Source organism: Staurois parvus, unplaced genomic scaffold (genome assembly GCF_062004578.1).
Source record: "Staurois parvus isolate SC_StPar_1 unplaced genomic scaffold, SC_StPar_1.0 ptg000151l, whole genome shotgun sequence".
NCBI lineage: Eukaryota > Metazoa > Chordata > Amphibia > Anura > Ranidae > Staurois > Staurois parvus.
This window is the reverse complement of record NW_028317947.1, coordinates 20534297-20557643: the sequence shown is the minus strand read 5'-3', so window position 1 is coordinate 20557643 and position 23347 is coordinate 20534297. Positions and strand designations below refer to the sequence as shown.

The following is a 23347-nucleotide window of genomic DNA, read 5'->3' as shown; positions in this document are numbered from 1 at the left end:
TTGCATGACCACGCAATTGTCAGTTAAAGTAACGTAGTGCCGTATAGCAAAAAATAGCCTGGTCATGAAGAGGGGTAAATCCTCTGGAGGTCAAGTGGTTAAAGTGGTTCTAAAGGCTGAAAGTTTTTCACCTTCATGCATTCATTGCATGAAGGTACAAAACTTTCTGTGTGCAGAAGGTCCTGCTGCTGTCAATCACTGCCAGTGAGGAGGAAGTGGAGGGCAGGGCTGAGCCACGCTCTGTGTGTTTATGGACACCCAGAGCTGGCACGGGAGCGAGCATACACAAGTGCCCCCATTGCAAGTTCTGATGTCTTCTAGAATGCATAGATTTGCATTTCAAGTGAAAAATCATGGTTTCCTATAAAGGCTGTTCTCAAGGATATGGTGTGATGCTGGTGCAGTTTAAAAACAGGGTCCTGTGCGAGTTTAGTGCAGTGCAATTTTAAGCTCTATAGCCTATGAGAATCGTTTCTGAAAAGCACAAATTTCACTGTACTGGCACTCCAAATCACGTTAAAACGTCACCACATCACACGACATCAGTAAGAACCTGGGATCAGGGTAGGAAGTTGGTGCCCTGGTGATTTTGCCATAGGACTCAGTTAGGTGCACTTCCATGCCAACATATTTACATTTATCATAAAGTGAATTCACTTACGTTCACGCCTGCGCAAGCTCAGATAAGAAAATCGTCTTGAAATCTGGAAAATGAACAGTTATATTATTTAACATTCAATACTCACTATTTACATACCCCAAACAGGTACCATAAAGGTTACAGTTAAAGAGTTAGCTGGATCAGTGCCCACCTTCCAAGAGTATCCATTTGATTTCCTGACCCTTAGTAAATGGTAAGAAACATCATCTATCATGTGTACCTGGATGTTTTAGCTATAGAAAGAAAGTCCATACTTATTCTTTAAAATTGAAATCCAACAAGATAAAAAAAATACACAAACTAATGAAGTTCTGTTATTAAATTTGTTTTTAAAGAGAAGTGTAAGTACCTGAATTTAACTCTATATTAACGTCACCCAGAGTGGGAAAGGGAGAAGTAGCACAAGCAAGCTGTAGTTACAATATGCATGCTGATAGCAGGAGAAATCAGAGTGACAGAGAAATGAGTTGTTTAGTCTGCTGCTTCTTATTTCACTGTCCTGACACAGCCTGGGTGAGGGACAGGACTTGTAAGGCTCCATGCACACTGGGTGTTTTGCCCCAGTGCATGAGGCTCTGGCATTTAGGTGCGAGTGGAAGGTTTAGCCCTGTTGCTGGCAGTCTGTCAAACTATATGAGATGCTGTGGCTGGACACGGCTGGATGGTGCATCTAGTAGTACAAACGTTTAGGGCAATGTGCGCCCAGGGACAAATGCCCAAAATGCACACTTTCTGCACCTGCAGCTAACTGCCCATTGTGCATGGGGCCGTAGTGTGTGTCAGGGCTATGTAAATGTCAGGACTGGATGGACAGAAATACAAATTATTTTGGTAGGTAAAAGAGCTTTCATACATACTGAACATTAACCAATTGCCCTCCTGAGGATTTCCCCCCTCCCCCCCTTCCTGACCAGGCCATTTTTTGCATTACGGCGCAGCGTTACTTTAACTGACAATTGTGCGGTCATTCAACACTGCACCCAAATGAAATGTAGGGCCTTTTTGTCCCACAAATTGAGCTTTCGTTTGGTGGTATTTAATTGCCTGTGCATTTTTTATTTTTTGCACTATAAAAAAAAAAGATCGACAATTTTGAGAAAAAAAAAAAAAACAATATTTTCGACTTTTTGCTATTAAACATGTCCAGTAAAAAAATGTAAAAAAATCTAATTTCGTCGTAAAGTTACACCAAAATGTATTCTGCTACATGTCTTTGCTAAAAAAAAATCCCAATACATGTAAATTCATTGGTTTACGTGAAAGTTATAGTGGTTAAAAATGGCGGTATATATATTGGAATTTATTTTTTCGTATTACTAGTAATGGCGGCGATCATCGACTTATCGCAGGACTGTGGCGGACATTCTGATACTGGGGGAACTAACTTGGTGTCACTGACATCCCCAGTGACACCAATACAGTGCTAAAAAAAAAAGCACTGACACTGTACTAATGGCACCAGGGCAGGGAGGGGTTAACATGAGGGGCAATCAAAGGGTTAACTGTGTGCAGGAGTGTTTTACAAGGGGGCCATGTCAGTGTGCTGCACTGTAGTCACACTGCTCTGGATGGCTGTGCACAGCCATCCAGAGCAGTGTGCCCGAGCTGACGCTGGAGTCTGCAAACCTGGAAGAAGGACCAAGTGAAGATGGAAGCCCTGTCAGCGATGTTTTAAGGTACGTTTCACATAATACAATGCATACTAGCACATTATGACAATGCCTTGCAGGGGAAAAGTTTTTTTTTTAGTCATCAAGTTTACTACCACTTTAAACAAAAATATCAGAGCTAAAAATTAACTTTAGCTCAAAAGTGAAGATTTGCTATGTAATGGGGCTCGTTTGTTAACTGTGCTTAACCTCTTGGCGCTAGGTGAACGCAAATGTACGGCCCGGCCTCCCGGCGTCTGGGCCTAGACTTGGAGCAGCCGCACATTTGCGTTCTATTAAAAAAAACCATATGTGCTGAGAGCACGCTCTCTGCGTGCTCCCAGCACACATGTTTGGTACTCACGGAAATGTCCCAATCTCCTCTTTTGTTTGGGACCTTTCTCAATCATGTGACCGCCGTGACAGCGAATCACGGCAATCACATGACCCTAAAACCCTGCCCCATCTCCCGGCTACAGGAATCCTTAAAGAGCCGAGAGGCGCCGGCGCCAAGGGGTTAAACAGTAGTAGCCTAAAGTGGAACTTTACCCAAAAGAGGAAGTTCTGCTTTAAGTCTTCCTCTATCATATTTGGCATATCATTTTTTGGGGGGGGGGAGGGAGCAGGTATCTGATATTGACAGATACGTGCTACCACTTCCGCTCGGATCGACTAGGCGATCTGAGCACAAGTTCTTCTTCATTACCTCGCTGCAGTCTTCTGGAACATGTCACAGAACCCAGAAGACTGAACCCAGAAGATCCAGTGAAGAACTAGCTAGGGCGATCACATAGCTGGATCCAGGGGCGGACTGACAACTCATGGGGCTTTCACAATCACAGGTTCTCGTTCTTGCAGTGCGATATCTGAACGGCACCTAAGCCTCATAGCTGTATATCTGCAGTGTGAGACATAAGGCACTACTGCCTCTGACTCCTAGTCTGTCTCTTTGCTGGGAACTCTGAAATGAGAAAGCAAAGTCCTACCTCTACCAAGATGGTTGTCCCCACAGAAAGCAGAACAGAGGATGGTAAATTAGCAATGGGCAAAGCAGGGGCAGACTGACAACTCATGGGGCCCCTGTGTCCTTGCCCACACCCAAAAAAGCCTATTAAAAAAAAAAAGTACCAGGGGCATCTCATGGGGCCCCCTACTGACCCCGGGCCCTCGGGCAGTATCCGAGTGCTCAAATGGTCAGTCCGCCCCTTGGGCAAAGGATCAGGGGAACCACAGGCAATTTTGGGGAAAAGTCCTTTTTTTTCCAGCCTGCCCTTATTTGGGCACAACTTTCAGAGTTTGCTTCCTCTTTAAAATCCTAAATTTCAAATTGTATGTGCATGTTTTTCTATAAACCAAATTTTAAAACAATCCTAATTTCTATATGCAACACCAATGTAATAATAAACATAGGCTAAAAGTTATGAATAGATACAGTATATCTAGCTTTGAACTCATTCTGTGCTATTGAAGAATATAACAGTGGCCTTCATGATTTCATAAATCTATCATTCTCTGTGGTGTACTGTAAAGTCTGCAGGACTGTGCCATTTCGATAACAATTGTCTTGTGTTATTAGAGTGTGAATGATTTAAGTGCTAGTGACAGTGTTTTATAATGCCTGTTCTATCAGCAGTATGTTATATTGCCTACATTAGAAACACAGTTTTTATAACTTAATGGTGTTATAAAATACTGAAGCCATAATGCTATCCTGGCCATACAACATTATTAAAAGAAAGGAATATACGATTCCTTATTCAAATATTAATATATTATAAAAAATACAGTGGTCTGTATTTACTAAAGAATATATTTTTATATAAAAAAATGACCTAGAAAGCCGATTGTACTGTAGCGGGTACAAAACAAATATAGCCAAAATTGAACAGAATAAATAAAATGGACTTTTGAGGTGCCCAAGGATCACACATTAGGAATTAAAATACATAGTTTTATTCAATAACAAAATAAAAGAATATGGAGATACCATGCGTTACACAAAACTTTAAAAACAGCTTTGTAATGGTAAATTTCCCATCCTAACATAAGGAATCCTGAATGTGAATCATAGAGGTTTATTAAGGAAACTTATGTATAGGCCATTGCCTATATATATATATATATATATATATATATATATATATATATATATAGGCAATGGCCTATATATATCTCTATCTATATATACCTCATTTCAGATGTGTTTTGTTATGGTGTGTTTTTTTATCCAGTGCTTCTTTTAGCAGCTTTTTTAGTGTCTAAAGCGTTTCTCCACTCTGTAACAGAAATTTAAAAATCAGCAGCTACAAATCCTGTAGCTGCTGACTTTTAATATTAGGACACCTACTTGTCCATGAATCCAGCGCCGTCCTCACCCGAGCTAGTTCTTCACTAGTCTTTGGGTTCCTGGCACCAACATGTTAAGTGTGGGCACCCAACTGGGACAGGTAGTGGCTTCACAGCTGGCTGCCCATTTTTTTTTTTAAGTCCGCAAACGTGCAAACTAGAACGAAAAACCCGTAAGTGATCACAAAAAAAGTGCAAGTGCGAACACCACACGAAAAAGTGCACTTAGGGGTGTGCTTTTGTCCTACCCCTAAAGGGGCTGGACCACTACCCTGATCCCCCGGGGCACGAAGCTCCTGACAGGGACAAGGTTCCCATTTGGTCCTTCTGGCCAAAAGGCCTGGTGGACCACCGTTCCTTCTGTCCAGCCGAAGCCGGACACTTAGTACTTGGTCAGGGGGCTCTCCCGAAGAGAAAACCCCCTAGGGATCAGGGGAGGAAGGAACCAAAAGGCCACACATCCTCCCCCTAGACTTCAGGGAAGGCCCGAGGACCCACACCCTCCATCCTGTGAAAAACACACACAAAAGCAAGAAAAAGTGACAAAACGTGGGAGTGATAATAAATAAATAGAAAATAAAAAAGTGGTACCGTGCCAAATTGTGCACAGACCAGGCCCTGAGGCCCATTGTGCATGTGCGAGCAGCGCTGCTCTTTGTGAATCATCCCAAAGTCCTATAGGAACTGTGACATGTCCCAAAAGACTGCAAGGGGGATGGGGGAGAGGAAATGGGAGCGGGTACCTGTCAAAAGTAGATACCCGCTCCACCCCCCCAAAAAAATGACATGCCACACAATTCTGTTTATAATTATTTATTTCTTGTATTTATTTAGTGCCAACATTTTACACAGCTCTACAGAGAACATCGAATTATTCACGTCTGTAAGAGGTAAGCTTTTTGTTGTTGCATGTTGCTGTTTAAGACTTGCATAACACATTGAAAACTCAATGAAAGTGAACCTGTTTGGATAGGAATATGCAAACTGCCATTGCTGACTTGTTTTTTTGAAGATGAAGGCTCCAGGGCTATGATCCTTCACTATGATCCTTTACTACTTAGTTGAGTCACTGAGCACGCTTTTGCTTATTAGTGTCACAAAAGCATAAATGTGCACGCTTGTTCTAGGACAATGAATTGCAAGGATAATAATGACTATACAAATGCATGAACCTTCAAAAACAAGACAGCAATGCCAACCTGCATATTCTTACCCTGACAAGTTCACTTTAAGTGAGTTTAGTGGAGGGCTGCTCATTGCCTCTTTTCAAATGCTGAGGCAGCCAAGTGGTCTTTTTTTTATTTTATCGCCAAAATATTTCAATATATCTCAATTTTATACTATCAGCTATGAATGCAAACACATCCCTGATCATAGTGACAGGTCACTGTATATTAGAACAGACTTGATTTGTTTCTTCTGTTTGCAGCAGCTGTAAAACAATTTTGGTAATGTCATTCAGTGGTAAGTGTAGGGGAAAATCTTATTTCGCTTATCTCATTGGATATTTTCTGTATTTTATGATAACGTTGAAGCAACTTGATGTGCCTAATTTAATTTCAAAATATATTGAAGTTCCCTGAAAGAAAATATGAAGGATTATTGACTTTCCAAAAGACAGTGAATTCTACTCTCCAGGGTTTTGGAGGATGCAACATTTTAAAACCAACAGCAGCTTGTACTGAAGGGTATCGGGAGTAGTATAATATAAAATAGTCTTTTTCAGAGTGTAATTTGAGCATCTTTTGCTAAAAACACTGTTGCTCTGCTACTTAGTTGTGATTTCTCTTGGCCTCAGGAATTAGAAAACTAATTTTTGGAAGTCACTATGACCAAAACAGAGAAAATGTGTGAATGTCTACTTAGAAGATTTTGCAAACAGTACTTAGATATACCTGCTTCACAAAACAAACCCCTTCCTGCCAGCACCTCCCGGCCCTTTAAGAGATTCAGAGGCGGGACAGGTGAGGCGGGGTTTAGGGATCATGTGACCGCCGTGACGTGTTGTCACGGCGGTCACATGATCGGGAAAGGACCTGATCGAAAGAGCAGACCGGAAACTTTCCGTGAGCACCGGACATGTGTGCTGGGAGCGCTCAGGGTGCATGCTCTCAACACATATGTTTTTTGTTAATTGCACGCAAATATGCAGCCGCTCAGTGTCTAGGCCCAGATGCCAGGAGGCCGCACATTTGTGTGCTGCCAGTGTGAAGAGGTTAAAGGAATCCTGCACCAATAAAAACATGAAGGCTTCCATTGATGACCTACTTCAGAAAAAACGTAGTTCCTTGACTTATCTTGATCCAATCACTTCAGTTATTCCTGACTTGGAACATGTATGCAGATCAGGAAAGTTAAAACTTCTGTTCTGCATACTAAAAGTAAATGTATCCTTGAAAGCCTAACTTTATGCTAAATTTAAAAATCTGCAAGAATGAAGTTTTTTTTTTATAGCAGAAAGACATAGGGGTTGATTTACTAAAACTGGAGAGTGCAAAATCTGGTGCAGCTGTGTATGGTAGCCAATCAGCTTCTAACTTCAGCTTGTTCAGTTGAGTTTTAACAAAAAATAACCTGGAACCTGATTGGTTTCTCTGCAGAGCTGCACCAGATTTTGCACTCTCCAGTTTTAGTAAATCTCTTGTAATAAAAGATTCTTATCTTCCTCCTCGCAAACTTCTCAATCTGTACACTGAGCTGCTGAGTTCTGGGATTAATTAACTCCTATGTGCATGCACATAGTCATGTCATCCTGGCCAGTTCAGTCAAGATGGCAGAACATCCTGCACTCAGAAGAAGCCGGCAAGAAGAAGTCAACGCTGGTAAGGGAGCTTGTGGACATTTCATTGCTGAAGGGGAGGTGAGTATAGTTTTGATTTAAAGAAACCTGTAGCATGTCACACATTTAGTGTGCCTTCCTTTTGAAAATGCTAGTTTCTAGGTGGTAATGCTGTCTGACTTCAATACTTTCTTGGTTTTTGACCCAGAACAAGTATGCAGATGTGGAGAACTGACTTCACTAGTTGCATACTTTTCTTGGGTTAGTAAGTACAAAATACTGAAGGCAGGACTTCATATGGCTATTCCTGAGCTGGGTGAATTAACTGAGCTGGAGCGCCACTCAAGCCAATATCTATCAATACAAAAAACATCACAGCCAATCCAAGCAGCCTTCCACTTTTCTCAACAGAGATGATCATGAAGAAGACTTGAAAGCTTTAGCACCCCAGCGACTGCTAGCTGGACAACCTAGGAACTCTTCTGCATGAGGCTAACACAAGAACAAACAGAGGCCGATACTCCCTACCATTTCCTAGCTAATAAAACCCTGATAGAGCCCTCTGCTTGGGACAGCCTGTGCTGTGGGGTCAAAGACTTGCCAAGTGTCCACCACTAACCACACCTAACATAATCTTTGCCAGACATTTCTAAGCAGATCCAAGAAACTAGGCAGCAATAAGGAGGTTGACACATTGGATGCTGAAAGACAAATCATTCATGGCCCAGATAGAGAGAATTGAGGACCTGAAGCCAAAGTACCAGAAATATGAGCCGGACAGTTCATTAATACAACGTTAATGCATATTAAGCTTACAAGCACTTTTTCAAAAGCAAAATAGCTTAGAATCCCAGAATTTAAGGTCTGCCAAAGTCTATTGCATCCTTAAAAGAAACACAACGTATTTGCAGCTCTTTTTCCACAAGTCAACCAAAATACATTTCGTATTAGGAGGTACACAAAGAAACGTGGCTTCACAGGATTTTTTGATGCTTGGCCCTAATATTTGGCACAGCACAAGTTGTATTGAAAACACAGATCGGATATACAGTGCTCAGCATAAATAAGTACACCCCAACAGATTTGTCAGAAAAACCTTTATTTCCTTTCAGATACTATACTACAAAATACTCCCACAAATGCGGGCCATTGACTGCAAACAAAATTTGTTAATTTGCACACACAAAAAAGTATTTCTCTTAACATTCATTCAAGACCATGTTGCAAAAATGAATACACCCCAATGAAAGTCTTGTGAGCAAAGCTAAATTTTAGACAAAAAAATCTTAATTAACAAGAAATCAACTACAGGTAAGTCTAATTATTCATTAAACAGGTGTCCAGCAGACAGTTGATTATAAAAGGGCGTTACTTAAAGAAAACCCCATCTCATTTCATGCTGTCAGCAATGACACCACATGGAAAAAAAGGCCTGAGAAAGAAAATAATTTCTTTACAAAAGAAAGTGAATGATACAAGAAGATCAGCAAAGCTTTACTTATCAGTCGGAATACTGTAGAAAAGGAGTACAAAAATTTAACAAAGATGAAACTGCAACCATCTCACAGAGATGTCCAGGCTGTCCATGGAAGTTAACACCTCAACAGGAGAGTCTTCTGATGAGAAGGGTTGAAGAAAATTGCCATGCAAGTTTACTGCAGTTAGCTAAAGAAGTAGAAAGCCAAACTGGGGTGATTGTTTCATGTGACACAATATGGCTTACACTGCAGACGAATGTCATGTCGTCCACGAAGGAAGCCTCTCCTAAAGCCCATGCACAAAAAAGCCCACCTAGAATTTGCCAGGGCCCATGCTGAAAAAGAAGAACACTACTGGAAGTCTGTACTCTAGAGTGATGAGACCAAGATAAATGATTTTGTAACTGATTGCTTCAAAACTGTATGGCATTGCAAAAGGTGAGGAATACAAAGAAAAATGATTGGTGTCTAGAGTGAAACATGGTGGTGGGCAGTGTTCTTCTGTGGGGCTGCATGAGTGCTGCTGGTGTCAGGGAGCTGCATTTTATTGATCGTATCATGAATTCTCAGATGTACTGCTCTGTATTGAAAGAAGATGCTACCATCACTCCATCCCCTTGGTCGTTGTGCACTTTTCCAACATGACAATGATCCAAAACACACATCTAAGGCCACTGTTGCATGTCTGAAGAACAGGATGAAAGTGATTCAGTGGCTTAGTATGTCTCCTGATCTGAACCCAATGGAACACCTATGGGGAATTCTGAAGAGACAAGTTGAGCATCACTCTCCATCCAGCATCCAGGTTCTAAAAGAGGTTGTTCTTGAAGAATGGAAAAAGATAGATGTCGCCAACTTGTTCAATGCATGCCTAGAAGACTTGGTACTGTCCTTACAAATCATGGAGGTCATAAAAAATACTAGATGTAGTAGTTTTTGTTATGGAGTGTATTAATTTTTTTCAACAACTAATTTGAGTAAAACTGAAGAATTTGTAATCTATGTTGTAGGATTGACCTTACTTTCATGTAATGAGCTAAACAAATGTTCTATAAAACTCAGTTTTGTTAACATTTTGGAAATTGTTCTTGTGTTCATTGAGATATTAATAAAATCTTATTATTCAAAAGGGGTGTACTCATTTATGCTGAGCACTGTAGACAAGATTGCCCTTTTTAACCTGTTAATTCACCAGAGCATATGCTTCCTACATAATTAGGAACCTGGAGGAAGCATGCCACAGACTTGGCAAAGACTGTGACCCGTCACCCCAGTTTGGTCCAAAGCTTTCTTGTACTTAGTTCTAGTATATATAGCCAACTATGCATCATTACAAGTGAAGGGATGGACAATGCTCAGCTGCATCCATCCCTTCACTTGTATTGACTGACACTTAAATCTCTCGGACTCATGCTCCCCTTCTCTTACTTGCCGGTGGGGTGATCTTTTACCTTCCATCTATATCTATAGTGGACTGACAACTCATGGGGCCCCTGGGCAATATGGGATCATGGGGCCCCTGTGTCCTTGCGCAAACTCAAAAAAGCCTATGAAAAAAGGTACCAGGGGCATCTCATGGGGCCCCTTACTGACCCCGGGCCCTCGGGCAGTGCCTGAGTTTCCAAATAGTCAGTCCGCCCCTGCTTTAAACTATGCACCATACCGGATATTACAGTTTGGAAGCAGATTTATCATTATAGTGTTACTGACCCATTGTCATGCAATCTGTAGCTTCCTAAAGATGGCATCTCTATCATTACTAGCTAATCATGATGCCAATAACCAAAAATGTTTTACCACAGATTTATCTGATGAATAAAACACCAATGGGATCTGTTTCACCAATAAGCCATTTACAAAACGGCTGTTTATTCATTTGTGTCTAAGATAAAAAGAAAGATCTGAATTTCAAAACAACGTGGAACAAAGTTTTCCATCTCACAGCTGCAAACTAGTAGTCCCCACCAGCTACATCCAGGATTCTGAGATTTATCTTCCTGCACTCTTAATGCACAAAACAGAAGCAAACTTTGTTGAATTCGGGCCACCTTCCATAGATGTTAAAAATAAAACTGGACAGAACATTAGCCACAAAAGATTTCATTAGCTCCCTTCTGCCTTTCTACGGAGCAAATATCCAAGAACATAAAAATCTATGCTTTAAATGAATGCTATTTATACCTGTAGCTATGGCAGCTAAAATGTATATAACAGCTAGGTGAAAAGCCCAGTTCTTTTAATGAAAAACAGAAATAATTCGACTGCAACTGCTAAAAATGTATTTATTCAGCATGGCAGTCAAAGATTGATTACTACCACATGCATGGCTTATACTGGCATATCCCTCATACGAGGGTTCTTCAAAAAGTTTCTGAATTTTTTTTTTAACTCTATTGCATCTATAAAAGTGCAGAAACTTTTTGAAGTTTGTGAAGACCCCTCGTATATTGCAAAACGTATTCTCAAATGACAAGTATGATTTAGTTTAGATGTTCATTTATAGGTTTCTTAATAGGTGTCCTGTAACCATTTTAATTAAGGGTTTTGACACTTTATTTTGGATTTTCTATTTAGAAAAGTTGTCTTTTTCTATTTTAATTGATTGTCCTTAAAAGGGACATTCTGCTATGGTTATGGCTGTATAATTTTATTATTTCCATTCCAACAGCTTTGGTGGCAAAAAATTATTGAAGGCAGAAGATTAGCAGCATAACCAGGAATTTTTAATGGGACAGCAGTGGAAGCATTTATAATTTTCCAGTGGCAGGATACTTATGAATGGGCCTAAAATAGAGCAGGCTTATAGACAAACAGAAAACCTTTAAGTCTATTTTTGTTTGATGCATTGCTAGGAGTTATATAGCTGTTTTGATTTGATTTTTTTTTTATAATTTACTTTTTATTGATTTTAAAAATGTTTACAGCAAACAGAATTGCATAGAATAATAAAAATCATAAAAAAAAAAATAAAAAAAACATGCTCATTGATGAAAGGCATACAGGTACATACAATGCCAATACATAACAGTGAATTAGCCATCGTTTTCAGACAACTGAGCAGGCAAATCTGAAATGGAAAGATCCCACGGTTCCCAAATTGCATGCTAACTCTGTCCCCATTTTTGAGGCAAAGCAGTGAGGTACTGCATTCTTCTAATCTCTGCTATAACCTTCAACAATTCCAATCGTGTAGGAGGCGTAGTAGAAAGACAATGCATGGGAATGAATAAACCCTTTCATTTTGTACAGAGTTAGTATTTCTCACATTGATAAAGATTTGTTTTTTACTTACCTCACTGACCCGGTCTCGAGTGTTTGATAATGTTAGCAGTTCTTCATACCGCTGCTGATACAAATGAAGCAGTAACACAAGGTAGAGGCTTGGGTTTAGAGTAGCCTATATGTGTGGAGAAAGCATGTCACTGTATGCTTGTATAAACATTTATATGGAAAACACATTTATTTAAAGCTTCGATATTTTTTTTGTCTATTGCACTAGCCTACTGGATAATTAATTCACTTTTAAAAAAGGGTAAGTTGTGGATAATCTGTGTGTTACCTCAATGAGACAATATGCAATCTGTTGTAAGAGCAAATATATTCAGCTATATTTAATCATTAGTTTTATACTGTTGATGGGTAAATTGATTTGGCTTCATTATCATGCCAATGACATATTTGCAACAGTTACTGTATTTATGTTAAAATTTGTAAGAGTCTAGTCAGATGCTGAAGCTATTTATTGGAAGACAATGTGCTCATGATCTTGTTCATAACAATGGAAGAGATTGAAAGCATTTGGTGTCCACTTATAGCTTGGAGGAAACTAAAAGGGAACCTGTCAGGTTTCCAAACTAACAGAAACCAAACCTTGTTAAACTTCAGAATCAGTGTTCTGTGTGCCCAAGGGGCCTTTTGACTCTGAGCTAAGCCCTGCATCTAGCATTAGCTAGCTCATTTCAAGGGCCTCTTTAGCTTCTACAGTCTCTTAGCATTGCACTTAGAATTGCATAAGAAGTTGAGGCCTGTGTAGAACATGCACTCAAGACCTAGGTGCTCAGGTTCACTTTATGTTTTCTTGTGCTGATTCAAGCATTAAAGTTTCAAGATCCCATAAACATTCTTATTTTTCTTGGGGCCTAAACTGTTCTTAGAGAGAACAGTGGTGCTTACATCATGCTGAATTACCTGAGTTTCCTGATGTCTTCTGTAGTGTTCATCTACATCGAATTCTTCAAAGTTGCACTCCATGTTTTGTTTGCACATCTCACAGGTTTTTATAGCACTCAGCTCAGCTCCTAAAGTATGAAGGAATTATGGATTGAGAGACATTTCCTAAGGCTGACAGCTTATTTAGCAGGAAACATATCTCTAGCTTGTTGAAGTTCAAGTGAAACTGCAGGAGACAGTAGAAGGTGGTAAAAGTCTCCAAAGATTTCTGTTAACTTGCAGCAGAATGGGGCCATAAGGAATGAGGTCATAGACCTAGTATGTGTTTGCGTGTGTATCCACATGTCTGTGGTGGGGACATTACTTTGTAGGTTTTCACAGAGGCAATGATTGACTTTATTAGTTCTGTGTGCTCTATAAGCCATGGTTCACACCTGTGCGATTTGTCATTCAATTTGAAAGTTCGCATAACAAGTTGCACCCCACTTGTGGCAATGCAACCATTCAAATTGTTTGAAACTTTGGAAAAGACTGAAAAAATTCCTACACTATTTTTGTGCAGTTTCATTGTGACTTGCTATAACATCTGTTTAATAAAGTTGCAAGCTGTAATGAAATTGCACAAAAAAATCGTGCTGATCATCAGCTTTTAAATCACGCTGAAGTAGTTTGACTTCAAAGCCACGCTGGTGTGAACCACGGCTAAACTGTTCAGAGTAAATTAAAACAGTAAATAGTAGTAGTAAGCACACAATTCTGAAGAATAAATCAAAGGCATAGTCTATAAGGGCCCTTTCACCTGGGTGGACTCCACCAAGTGGATCCGCCAGCTCAGTGGGGATCTGTACTCTGATCCCTGCTGAGCAGGCAGATGACTGTGTCCAATCTGCATAAGCAGAGCGGACACGGACCTGACACAGCCTGCTGTTCTCTATGGGGCAGTCAGATATAAACAGTCTACTTTTCCGTTTACATCCGACTGTTATCCGAACCGCTAGACGCCCCATCCGCCATTTAGCAGATCAGATCAGATGCAGGCGAGTGTAGATAGACACATGTCCGTTTCCATCCGCCTCCCCGTAGAGAAGAACGGGTGGTCCGATCGGATATGCCTGAAAATGGACAGGCTCAGTCTGCCTGTGTGAAAGGGCCCTAGAAGACCACTTTCTAATGCATTACTTTTTCTGTGAAATAAATGCAATGTAAACACAAGAAAGAAGGACCATCTCCTAGTCACTTTGGCAGGAGTGCAGAGCTTCAATCTCAGAGATTTCAGCAGTTTTACCTGATTGAAATAAGAAAGTGGATTGTGATTTCAGTATTTAATCTCTAAATCTGGCACTGAGCTTGCTTTGGCTTGTCTACCAGTTTTTTTTTTCCTGATATTCTGCAGCACTGAGATATCTGCTTCTGGAGTCTCAGGTCTGCCTAGCACTGCTTTTCTCCCAATGTAAGCCTATAGGAGTGCAAAAGCAATTTAAGAAGGAGGTCAATTGCTGGTCATACACACCTTCAGTGAATTCTGATTAATTTTAGAAGCATCCTATCAAAATATGCTGCATTTACTACTGAAACCCCTTCTATACCGGTCCTTAAAGCAGTATTAAATCCAAAACCAAAAATGTAATATATTGCAGCTTACCAATCATTATATGTGATGGCTGCATTAGTTTTATAGGCTTTTTCCCCTCTGTTTTCACCTGGTGATCTGTGACTACATTCTGGATGAAGAAGCAACAGATACACCTTTGGACAGCAACAGTATGGGGAGAGGGGAGTGTAAGATGTAATAGCAGATTAAGATACATTAAACAAATTGAAGCCAAGCTCCAGTTAACACTTTTTAAGCAGTTACAGCAACAGTTTTGTTCCTTTTGGAATAAATGTCTTACATCAATAAATAAAAGCCAATCAGTGTAAGCACCCCTGTCAGTGATAAATGGTTTGCCTCATCCCTCTAACTGCTACATCTTCAGGACAGCTTGTTCTGTTGAAAAACAACATGCTTACTGGCAGGATCACCAGGTAAAAATAAAAGACGAAAGCCTTAAAAAAAGGAAATAAAACAAATGCAGCCATCACATCTAAGTATTGGTAAGCTGCAATATAATAAATGTTTGCTTTTGGGTTTAATACCACTTTAAGAGGATATGGAGCCTCTGTGGGATGTATGGTGTTAGGACTGAGACCAAGGAACAGAGATATTAGTGGCCTAGCCAGTGGAGTCCTCAAGTAATAACAAAAAAACCAAGAGGGAAATTCAGATTTCACCCAGTACCCATATCATTTTTTGTGATGATCAGGCTGGTCAGTTAATTGGATCCTGTCTAAACTGACCTCTAATTGTGTGTGTAAAAATTGGCTATGAATTTCTTATCACATTCTGTATGCCAGCCCAAAACTGAGAAATTGGAAAGACTTGTATAAGGAAAATTGCCAAAAAATTCTATGAAGAAAAGGTTTTCAAGCATTTCAAACATATGACTGAATGGATATTTACATACTCGTTTTAGACAACCAGTGTTGTAACATTTGTTTGTTTTTTTTTTACTGCTCATTCTGTCCTCACCTGATTTAATTTTACTGAGCAGCCATTTCTTCATACATTCTTTATGCACATACTTCAAGCTCCCTTTGCATCTGCAAGGTGCTAAAAGTTGGTTTTCTGAGGTTTCATCTCCTGTAAGACAAATCCTGCACAGATCCCCTTCATCTTCTGAGTCTTCTTCTAATAAACTGGACGTGGATAGAAATATAAATGAACTCTGAAGACTTTTCTGTGTACATAAAGCAAACTTTCAACACTTTGCAATGAACAAGTAACAACCAACCCTGATCATGCTTTTTACATTATCTTTTTGTAGTTGAAAAATATTGTTGCAAGTTCAGTATGAGTCTCACAAATTACTAGATTCCAGCTTTAAGACTTAAAGTATACCTAAAGAAAAAAACATTTTTTTTATATATATTTGGACAGAGTGAAGAGGGATTAGAATACCTGTCAGGCTTTTATTGCTGCCTGTGCCCCTGTCTGGGAGATCACCATCAATATTTGTCCTGTTTTCTGTTATCATTACAAACGACAATAAAAGAAAATTCCAAATTTGGGTTGTCATCTGAAGAGCAATAGAGATTAAACCTTCGAATGGGGACACTAGTTATGGCAACACTGCTGACAACCAGGAATTCCCTCACTTTGTAGATCTTTCCCCTCACCTCTTGTTTTGGTTACGGGATAGAAAGAAGAGAAAGCTCACCATAAGTCACAGATTGCAAAAATATACATATACATACGTGATTTTCATTTCCGCGTAGGGGGCGTACGCGCTCCCTACCTGCGCCGCTATTGGCTCCTCGGCATTTCAATCACTGGGTCCCTGCCGTCGATTCTCAGTCGGGACTCGGTGATTGTCGGCGGAGCTGACGGGAGAATTCTGTGTGTAAACAACACAGTTCTCTCCCGTCAGCACGAACATACTGCTTTGTAAATACAAAACAGCATGTTTAGATAGTAAAACACACAGCACACTGTTAACCTTTTGATCGCCCCAGATGTTAACCTCTTCCTGCCCAGTGTCATTAGTACAGTGACAGTGCTTTTTATTAGCACTGATGACTGTATTTATGTCACTGGGGATGTCAGTGGCAGTTAGTCAGTCCCCACCCAGTGTCAGAATGCCCGCCGCAGTCCCGCAAAAAGTCGCCAATCGCCTCCTAGTAATAAATAAATAAATATTCCAGTACATATACCGCCATTTGTAGACGCTATAATTTTCATGTAAACCAACTTACTTTACACGTATTGGGATTTTTTTTTTTTTTTTAGCAAAGTCATGTAGCAGAATACATTTTGTCCTAAATTTATGAAGAAATTTTAGTTGTTAAATTTTTTTACTGAATATGTTTTATAGCAAAAAGTCAAAAATATTCTTTTTTTTTTCAAAATTGTCAGTCTTTTTTTGTTTATAGTGCAAAAAATAAAAATAAAAAACAGGTGATCAAATACCACCAAAAGAAAGTTCTATTTGTGGGGAAAAATTACTTAAATTTAATTTATGTATAGCATTGCATGACCGCGCAATTGTCAGTTAAAATAATGCAGTGCCGTATCGCAAAGGGCAGGTGGCTAAAATGGTACATTTGATATGATTTCTATTTTGTATTGTGACTAAAATATGGGTTTTTGAGATTTGCAAATCATTGCATTCTGTTTTTATGTACATTTTACACAGCGTCTCAATTTTTTGGGAATTGGGGTTGTAAAACATTTTCCAGTAAACATAACTATAACATGACAATAACAGTGTGTCAGACCAATCTTGATATATCTGACCTGTCCCCTTAGTCATTACAGAACTAACATACATACATTTACCCAGGGGCGGACTGACCATTTGGAAACTCGGGCACTGCCTGAGGGCCCAGGGTCAGTAGGGGGCCCCATGAGATGCCCCTGGTACCTTTTTCATAGGCTTTTTTGAGTTTGGGCAAGGACACAGGGGCCCCATGATCCCCTATTGCTCAGGGGCCCAATGAGTTGTCAGTCCGCCGCTGCATTTACCCAAAGTGTAAGATAGCAATACAATATAGCAACATAATTGTTGGTATACAATACATACAAAATAGGGTTGCCCCAAAACCGATAACGGTGACGAAACTAAGCATTTGTACGAGTACTTGTACTTGTGCAAATGCTCTGATACCTAAAACCGATACTTATGTGGTGCGATTTGAGCCCATACAAAATGAATTCGCACTGTAAAGAATCACATGTGATCTGAACAGGAATGCCTGAGAATACCCTCTACTTCCTTCATCTCAGTCACATGGTGATACGTCTTAGTCCAGCCCCATGAGGAGAGTTAGGTGAACTGGCGACCAAGAACAGGAATCTGGTCGCAAATTTAGTTCATGGTAGGCCACGAATGTATATGGACCCTAATAGTAACATGTGGCCATTGATTATCTCAATGGATCCCATTTACTCTAAGTTTCACCAACATGTTCTATAATAATAGAAATTTGAAATTGGATCTCCTGTTTGTAGTGAAATGCAATTTATATACAGTGGGGCAAAAAAGTATTTAGTCAGCCACCAACTGTGCAAGTTCTCCCACTTAAAAAGATGAGAGGCCTGTACTTGGCATCATAGGTAGACCTCAACTACGAGAGACAAAATGAGAAAAAAAAAATCCAGACAATCACATTGGCTGATTTGGAAAGAATTTATTTGCAAAATATGGTGGAAAATAGGTATTTGGTCACCTACAAACAAGCAAAATTTCTGGCTCTCACAGACCTTTACCTTCTTCTTTAAGAGGCTCCTCTGTCCTGCACTCATTACCTGTATCAATGGCACCTGTTTGAACTTGTTATCAGTATAAAAGACACCTATCCACAACCTCAAACAGTCACACTCCAAACTCCACTATGGTGAAGATCAAAGAGCTGTCGAAGGACACCAGAAACAAAATTGTAGACCTGCACCAGGCAGGAAAGACTGAATCTCCAATAGGCAAGCAGCTTGGTGTGAACAAATCAACTGTGGGAGCAATATTTAGAAAATGGAAGACATACAAGACCACTGATAATCTCCCTCGATCTGGAGCTCCACGCAAGATCTCACCCCGTGGGGTCAAAATGATCACAAGAACGGTGAACAAAAACCCCAGGACCACAAGGGGGGACCTAGTGAATGACCTGCAGAGAGCTGGGACCAACATAACAAAGGCTACCATCAGTAACACACTACGCACTACAGGGACTCAGATCCTGCAGTGCCAGACGTGTCCCCCTGCCTAAGCCAGTACATGTCCGGGCCCGTCTGAAGTTTGCTAGAGAGCATTTGGATGATCCAGAAGAGGATTGGGAGAATGTCATATGGTCAGATGAAACCAAAATAGAACTGTTTGATAGAAACACAACTTGTAGTGTTTGGAGGAGAGAGAATGCTGAGTTGCATCCAAAGAACACCATACCTACTGTGAAGCGTGGGGGTGGCAACATCATGCTTTAGGGCTGTTTTTCCGCAAAGGGACCAGGACGACTGATCCATGTACAGGACAGAATGAATGGGGCCATGTATCGTCAGATTTTGAGTGCAAACCTCCTTCCATCAACAAGGGCATTGAAGATGAAACATGGCTGGGTCTTCCAACATGACAATGATCCCAAACATACTGCCCGGGCAACGAAGGAGTGGCTTCGTAAGAAGCATTTCAAGGTCTTGCAGTGGCCTAGCCAGTCTCTAGATCTCAACCCCATAGAAAACCTTTGGAGGGAGTTGAAAGTCCGTGTTGCCCAGCGACAGCCCCAAAACATCACTGCTCTAGAGGAGATCTGCATGGAGGAATGGGCCAACATACCAGCAACAGTGTGTGCCAACCTTGTGAACACTTACAGGAAACGTTTGACCTCTGTCATTGCCAACAAAGGATATATAACAAAGTATTGAGATGAACTTTTGATATTGACCAAATACTTATTTTCAACCATAATTTGCAAATAATTCTTTCTAAATCAGCCAATGTGATTGTCTGGATTTTTTTTCTCATTTTGTCTCTCATAGTTGAGGTCTACCTATGATGCCAATTACAGGCCTCTCTCATCTTTTTAAGTGGAAGAACTTGCACAATTGGTGGCTGACTAAATACGTTTTTGCCCCACTGTACCTAAATTCAGTTTCACAACGGATCCTTCTACAAATTACACTGATATGTCAAGAATGCTCACCTTTCCTGAATTTTTTTAAGCTTCTCAGGGTCCGGTTTGGGCTTCACATTCTCTTTTTCTGGTGTCGTGTTGATAATCCTTTCAGACTGTCTCTGCATGGAGATTGTATGGGCAATCAAATCAAGGTTCTCATGTAAAAGTGTAATGGTGGATTCTGTGGAAGACAGACTGGGTCTTAAAATAGCAACATGCGAGCCGGAAGATGCTTCACTGTTAGGTGTAGCCCTGGTTCTGCTTTCTTCTGTTCTAAAAGTTGTTTGGGGAAGAGAATGGTACTCATGGTTCTGCACATTCCTGGTATTTGAATTATTATCATGGAGCTGGGGTAGTGTGGTCTCTGCCACATGAGATAGTCTGTTATGTTCTTGAGTTGGGGGTGCTATTGCACCACCTATCCTTCGAAGCTCAATCATATCCCTCAAATTAAGAAAAGAAACTGGAGCATTATTTTGTGAACTGTCAGCAACTTGTGTAAGTGTTGCCCTTAATCCCAAACTTCTAGGTGATGTTAAGGGTGGCAGATTATTGGGATTTCTTACAGGACTTGTACTGGTAGTCTCTGCATTGAAGGCATGGTTTAGTCTCTGCATGACTGGATGCTCCTCAGTTTCTCTGTCACTGCGGGCTTCCTCATCTAACTCTAAAATGTTGTGTCTCCAAATACTGTGTTCACTGAGTGGTGTACTATAAGATTGGGGTCCCAGTGGCAAAGGCACACTACTTCTACTATCAGAAAGAGACACATTTTCATTATGTTCATCAATACTTGACTCTCTGTTTTCTACATCATCTTCAGTGTTTATTCCTGGAATTGTACTAAAGTTGTCATCACTTGCATAGATTGGAGACAGCCTGAAATTCATTGGTTCTGGGATTGATTGAAGATCTTCACTTTGTTCAAGTATTGGTGTAGAGGTTGTGGCCATGACTTGATCATGCTGACTGCTGTGTCTTCTCATGTTCTGCTCCAAACAAGGGGGTTGGTTTTCAGTTGTGCTTGCTTTCTCTTGTTCTGTAAACCTGTGTGTTTTATTCTCAACTAGACAGAAGAATATTGTTATTGGAAAAATCTATAGTTTTTTCTTCAAAACACTTACGCTAGTCATACATACAACAATTTTCACCCAATTTTGATTTAGAATAAAAAACTGTTGGTGGTAGGTTGCCTCGATTCCTACAGTTGTTTTTTTCCTTTGAGGGGGAGGAGGGGCAGAATAAATGTGAGTTATTGGTGTATCGATATATACAGTATATATATATATATATATATATATATATATATATATATATAAATAAAATTTAGTAAATCAAGTCTCAGACCTTGTCTAAAGCCAATGTAAATAAATAATCTATGTCCAATATCAAATGAATGGATGTTTTACGCTTTGCTCCTTTCCACAAAAACCTAGGGCCTGATGTTAGACCTTGAGTCGCACCTGCAGTGTTCATTTTAGCACTTTCTTCCTACCTACCTTGGTTCCATATCAATCAGTCTTCTGAATGAAAAATATTAACTTTTAAAAGTAACAGATTCTCTTTAAAATGAACCTATTACTACTTCAAAAGCTACAGGCTCTTTAACCACTGATCTACAAGTAGATTTTATGGCAAAAGAGACTCTGTTGTATTTACTAAAGCTGGCGGGTGCAAAATCAGGCTCACTTCTGCATAGAAACCAATCAGCTTCTACCCTCAGCTTGTTCAATTAAACTTTGGCAATAAAACCTGGAAGCTGATTGGGTTCTATGCAGAAGTGAGCCTGATTTTGCACTCTCCAGCTTTAGTAAATAAACCCCTGTATGTCTGTTCTGCCAAAATCCCCTTTCCCTACCTGCTAACAATGTTCTTTCTATTTTTACATTGATTGCTTGGATTGCATATGTAAAGATACCCAGAGGAAGAGTTGGTTGGGAGGATGAAGTAGTGGGCATGCATAAGGCTTATGTCATCCATGGCTGGCCATTAGAGAAGGGAGAGGACTCCTGGCTCAGAAGAAGAGCGGGAGAAGATAGCTGTGGGGAACTGTGAATGTTGTATTGCTGGAAAAAAGGGCTCACTGAAAAGTAAGCCTGCCACAATGTGCAGGTATGCTGTGACAATGCCAGATAATATCAACTACATACTCAATGTGCAAATAATGCATGTGCATGTTCATGTAATCTCTTAGTTAACCTAAAATGGAAAAGCAGAAATGCGAGGAGATTGTTACTCTGACAGAACTGAGGGGGGGGGGGGGGTCAGTTAAACAGTTTATTTTTTTCTGATGACACTCATATACCTAAGAACTTTTGTACCATTTGTATTTGTTAGGTTAACATTCACCTCAAGATCGCATGTTTCTCGTAAAAGTTATCGTATGTCAATGGGAATCCTAATATCCAATTATATACACAAGGTAATGGGCAGTAAACAATGCTTAGAAACCAAGAAATTACACTTCTTGGTTTGCCGGTTAATGCTGGGGGTTATTTACTAAAACCGGAGAGTGCAAATCTGATGTCGCTCTGCATAGAAACCAATCAGCTTCCAGGTTTTTTTTTTGACTACCATGTATAGCTGCACCAGATTCTGAGTGTTCCAGTTTTGGTAAATCTCCCCATTGTGTCACAAGTGTGATAATACTGATAGGAGCAGGACAGTAACATGAGATGGCAAAACTGGTTCCCTTGGTTCCTTGCAATTTGGTGCCACTGTAACTCTGCGTTTTACTTCTTGTGGCATTTCCATAGTGTGTGACACTGGACTTCCAAGAAGGTGTAACAATAGAACGTGTAACATTAGAAGCAGCACATTAATATGAGATGACAAACCTGGCTGACACAAGTAAAGCTGAGACTCACCTTGCTTCCTTGGTTCTTTAGGGTTTTTTTGCCACTCTCTCCGCCTTGTGGCATTACTAAAATGTGTGATATTGGACTCCGCGGAAAGCTGTCTTGCATGTACTCTTTTCTTTTCCACTGTAATACGTGGTTGAGAAACTAGCAGCATGAAAAAAATGAAATAAAAATTAATTGAAAATGCTTTTCATATGTCACTGTCTTGCTGGATCCCTGAGGCTGCATGCTCCTTGACACCTCTCACATCAAAGATTTTTTATGTGCATGCTTAGATTTGTAACACCAGTTTGCCATTTGACATTTCACTTATGGGAGCTGCTGTCCCCCTGTCATATGGAATTGTATAGTATTGCAGAAAAAGAAGGTTACAAAAATTATCAGGCAGAAGAAAAAATTGGCACTAGATTACATTCCTTACTTGCAAACCAGCGACAAACCCGTACATTACTGGACTTCAAGCAGTTATACCGGGGTGATGCCTGCAGCTGCCTTCTTTTTGAGCCGGCGGTCAGCTCTCTTGTAAAAGCAATCAGAGCGTCTAGCTAGTCGCTCAATAGCTTTTACAAGCAGCAGGAGGAGCCACCTTCCACAGCTCTCTTGGGCTATCCCGTTCCACCTTTGAGACCCCAGCGACCTGTTAGCATGTCATATATATATATGAAGTCCTAACACTAACACCAGAGACACAAAAATTC

The 23347-nt window shown here is 40.2% G+C and overlaps 1 protein-coding gene across 2 annotated transcripts in view; it reads right to left on the bottom strand.

The window, feature by feature from the left end:
* Positions 1-23347, bottom strand: part of MARCHF10 (membrane associated ring-CH-type finger 10) — a 43705-nt gene that overhangs the window by 4405 nt on the left and 15953 nt on the right. The window contains exons 5-10 of one of the 2 annotated variants that reach the window (XM_089674607.1): positions 22656-22793; positions 19816-20854; positions 15653-15819; positions 13102-13211; positions 12206-12310; positions 662-704 (exon numbers count right to left, since the gene is read on the bottom strand). In XM_089674607.1, the coding sequence (XP_089530733.1) occupies positions 662-704; positions 12206-12310; positions 13102-13211; positions 15653-15819; positions 19816-20854; positions 22656-22793 (1602 nt within the window). The remainder of the gene's footprint in view (positions 1-661; positions 705-12205; positions 12311-13101; positions 13212-15652; positions 15820-19815; positions 20855-22655; positions 22794-23347) is intronic. The other variant, XM_089674608.1, reaches the window with a different exon arrangement.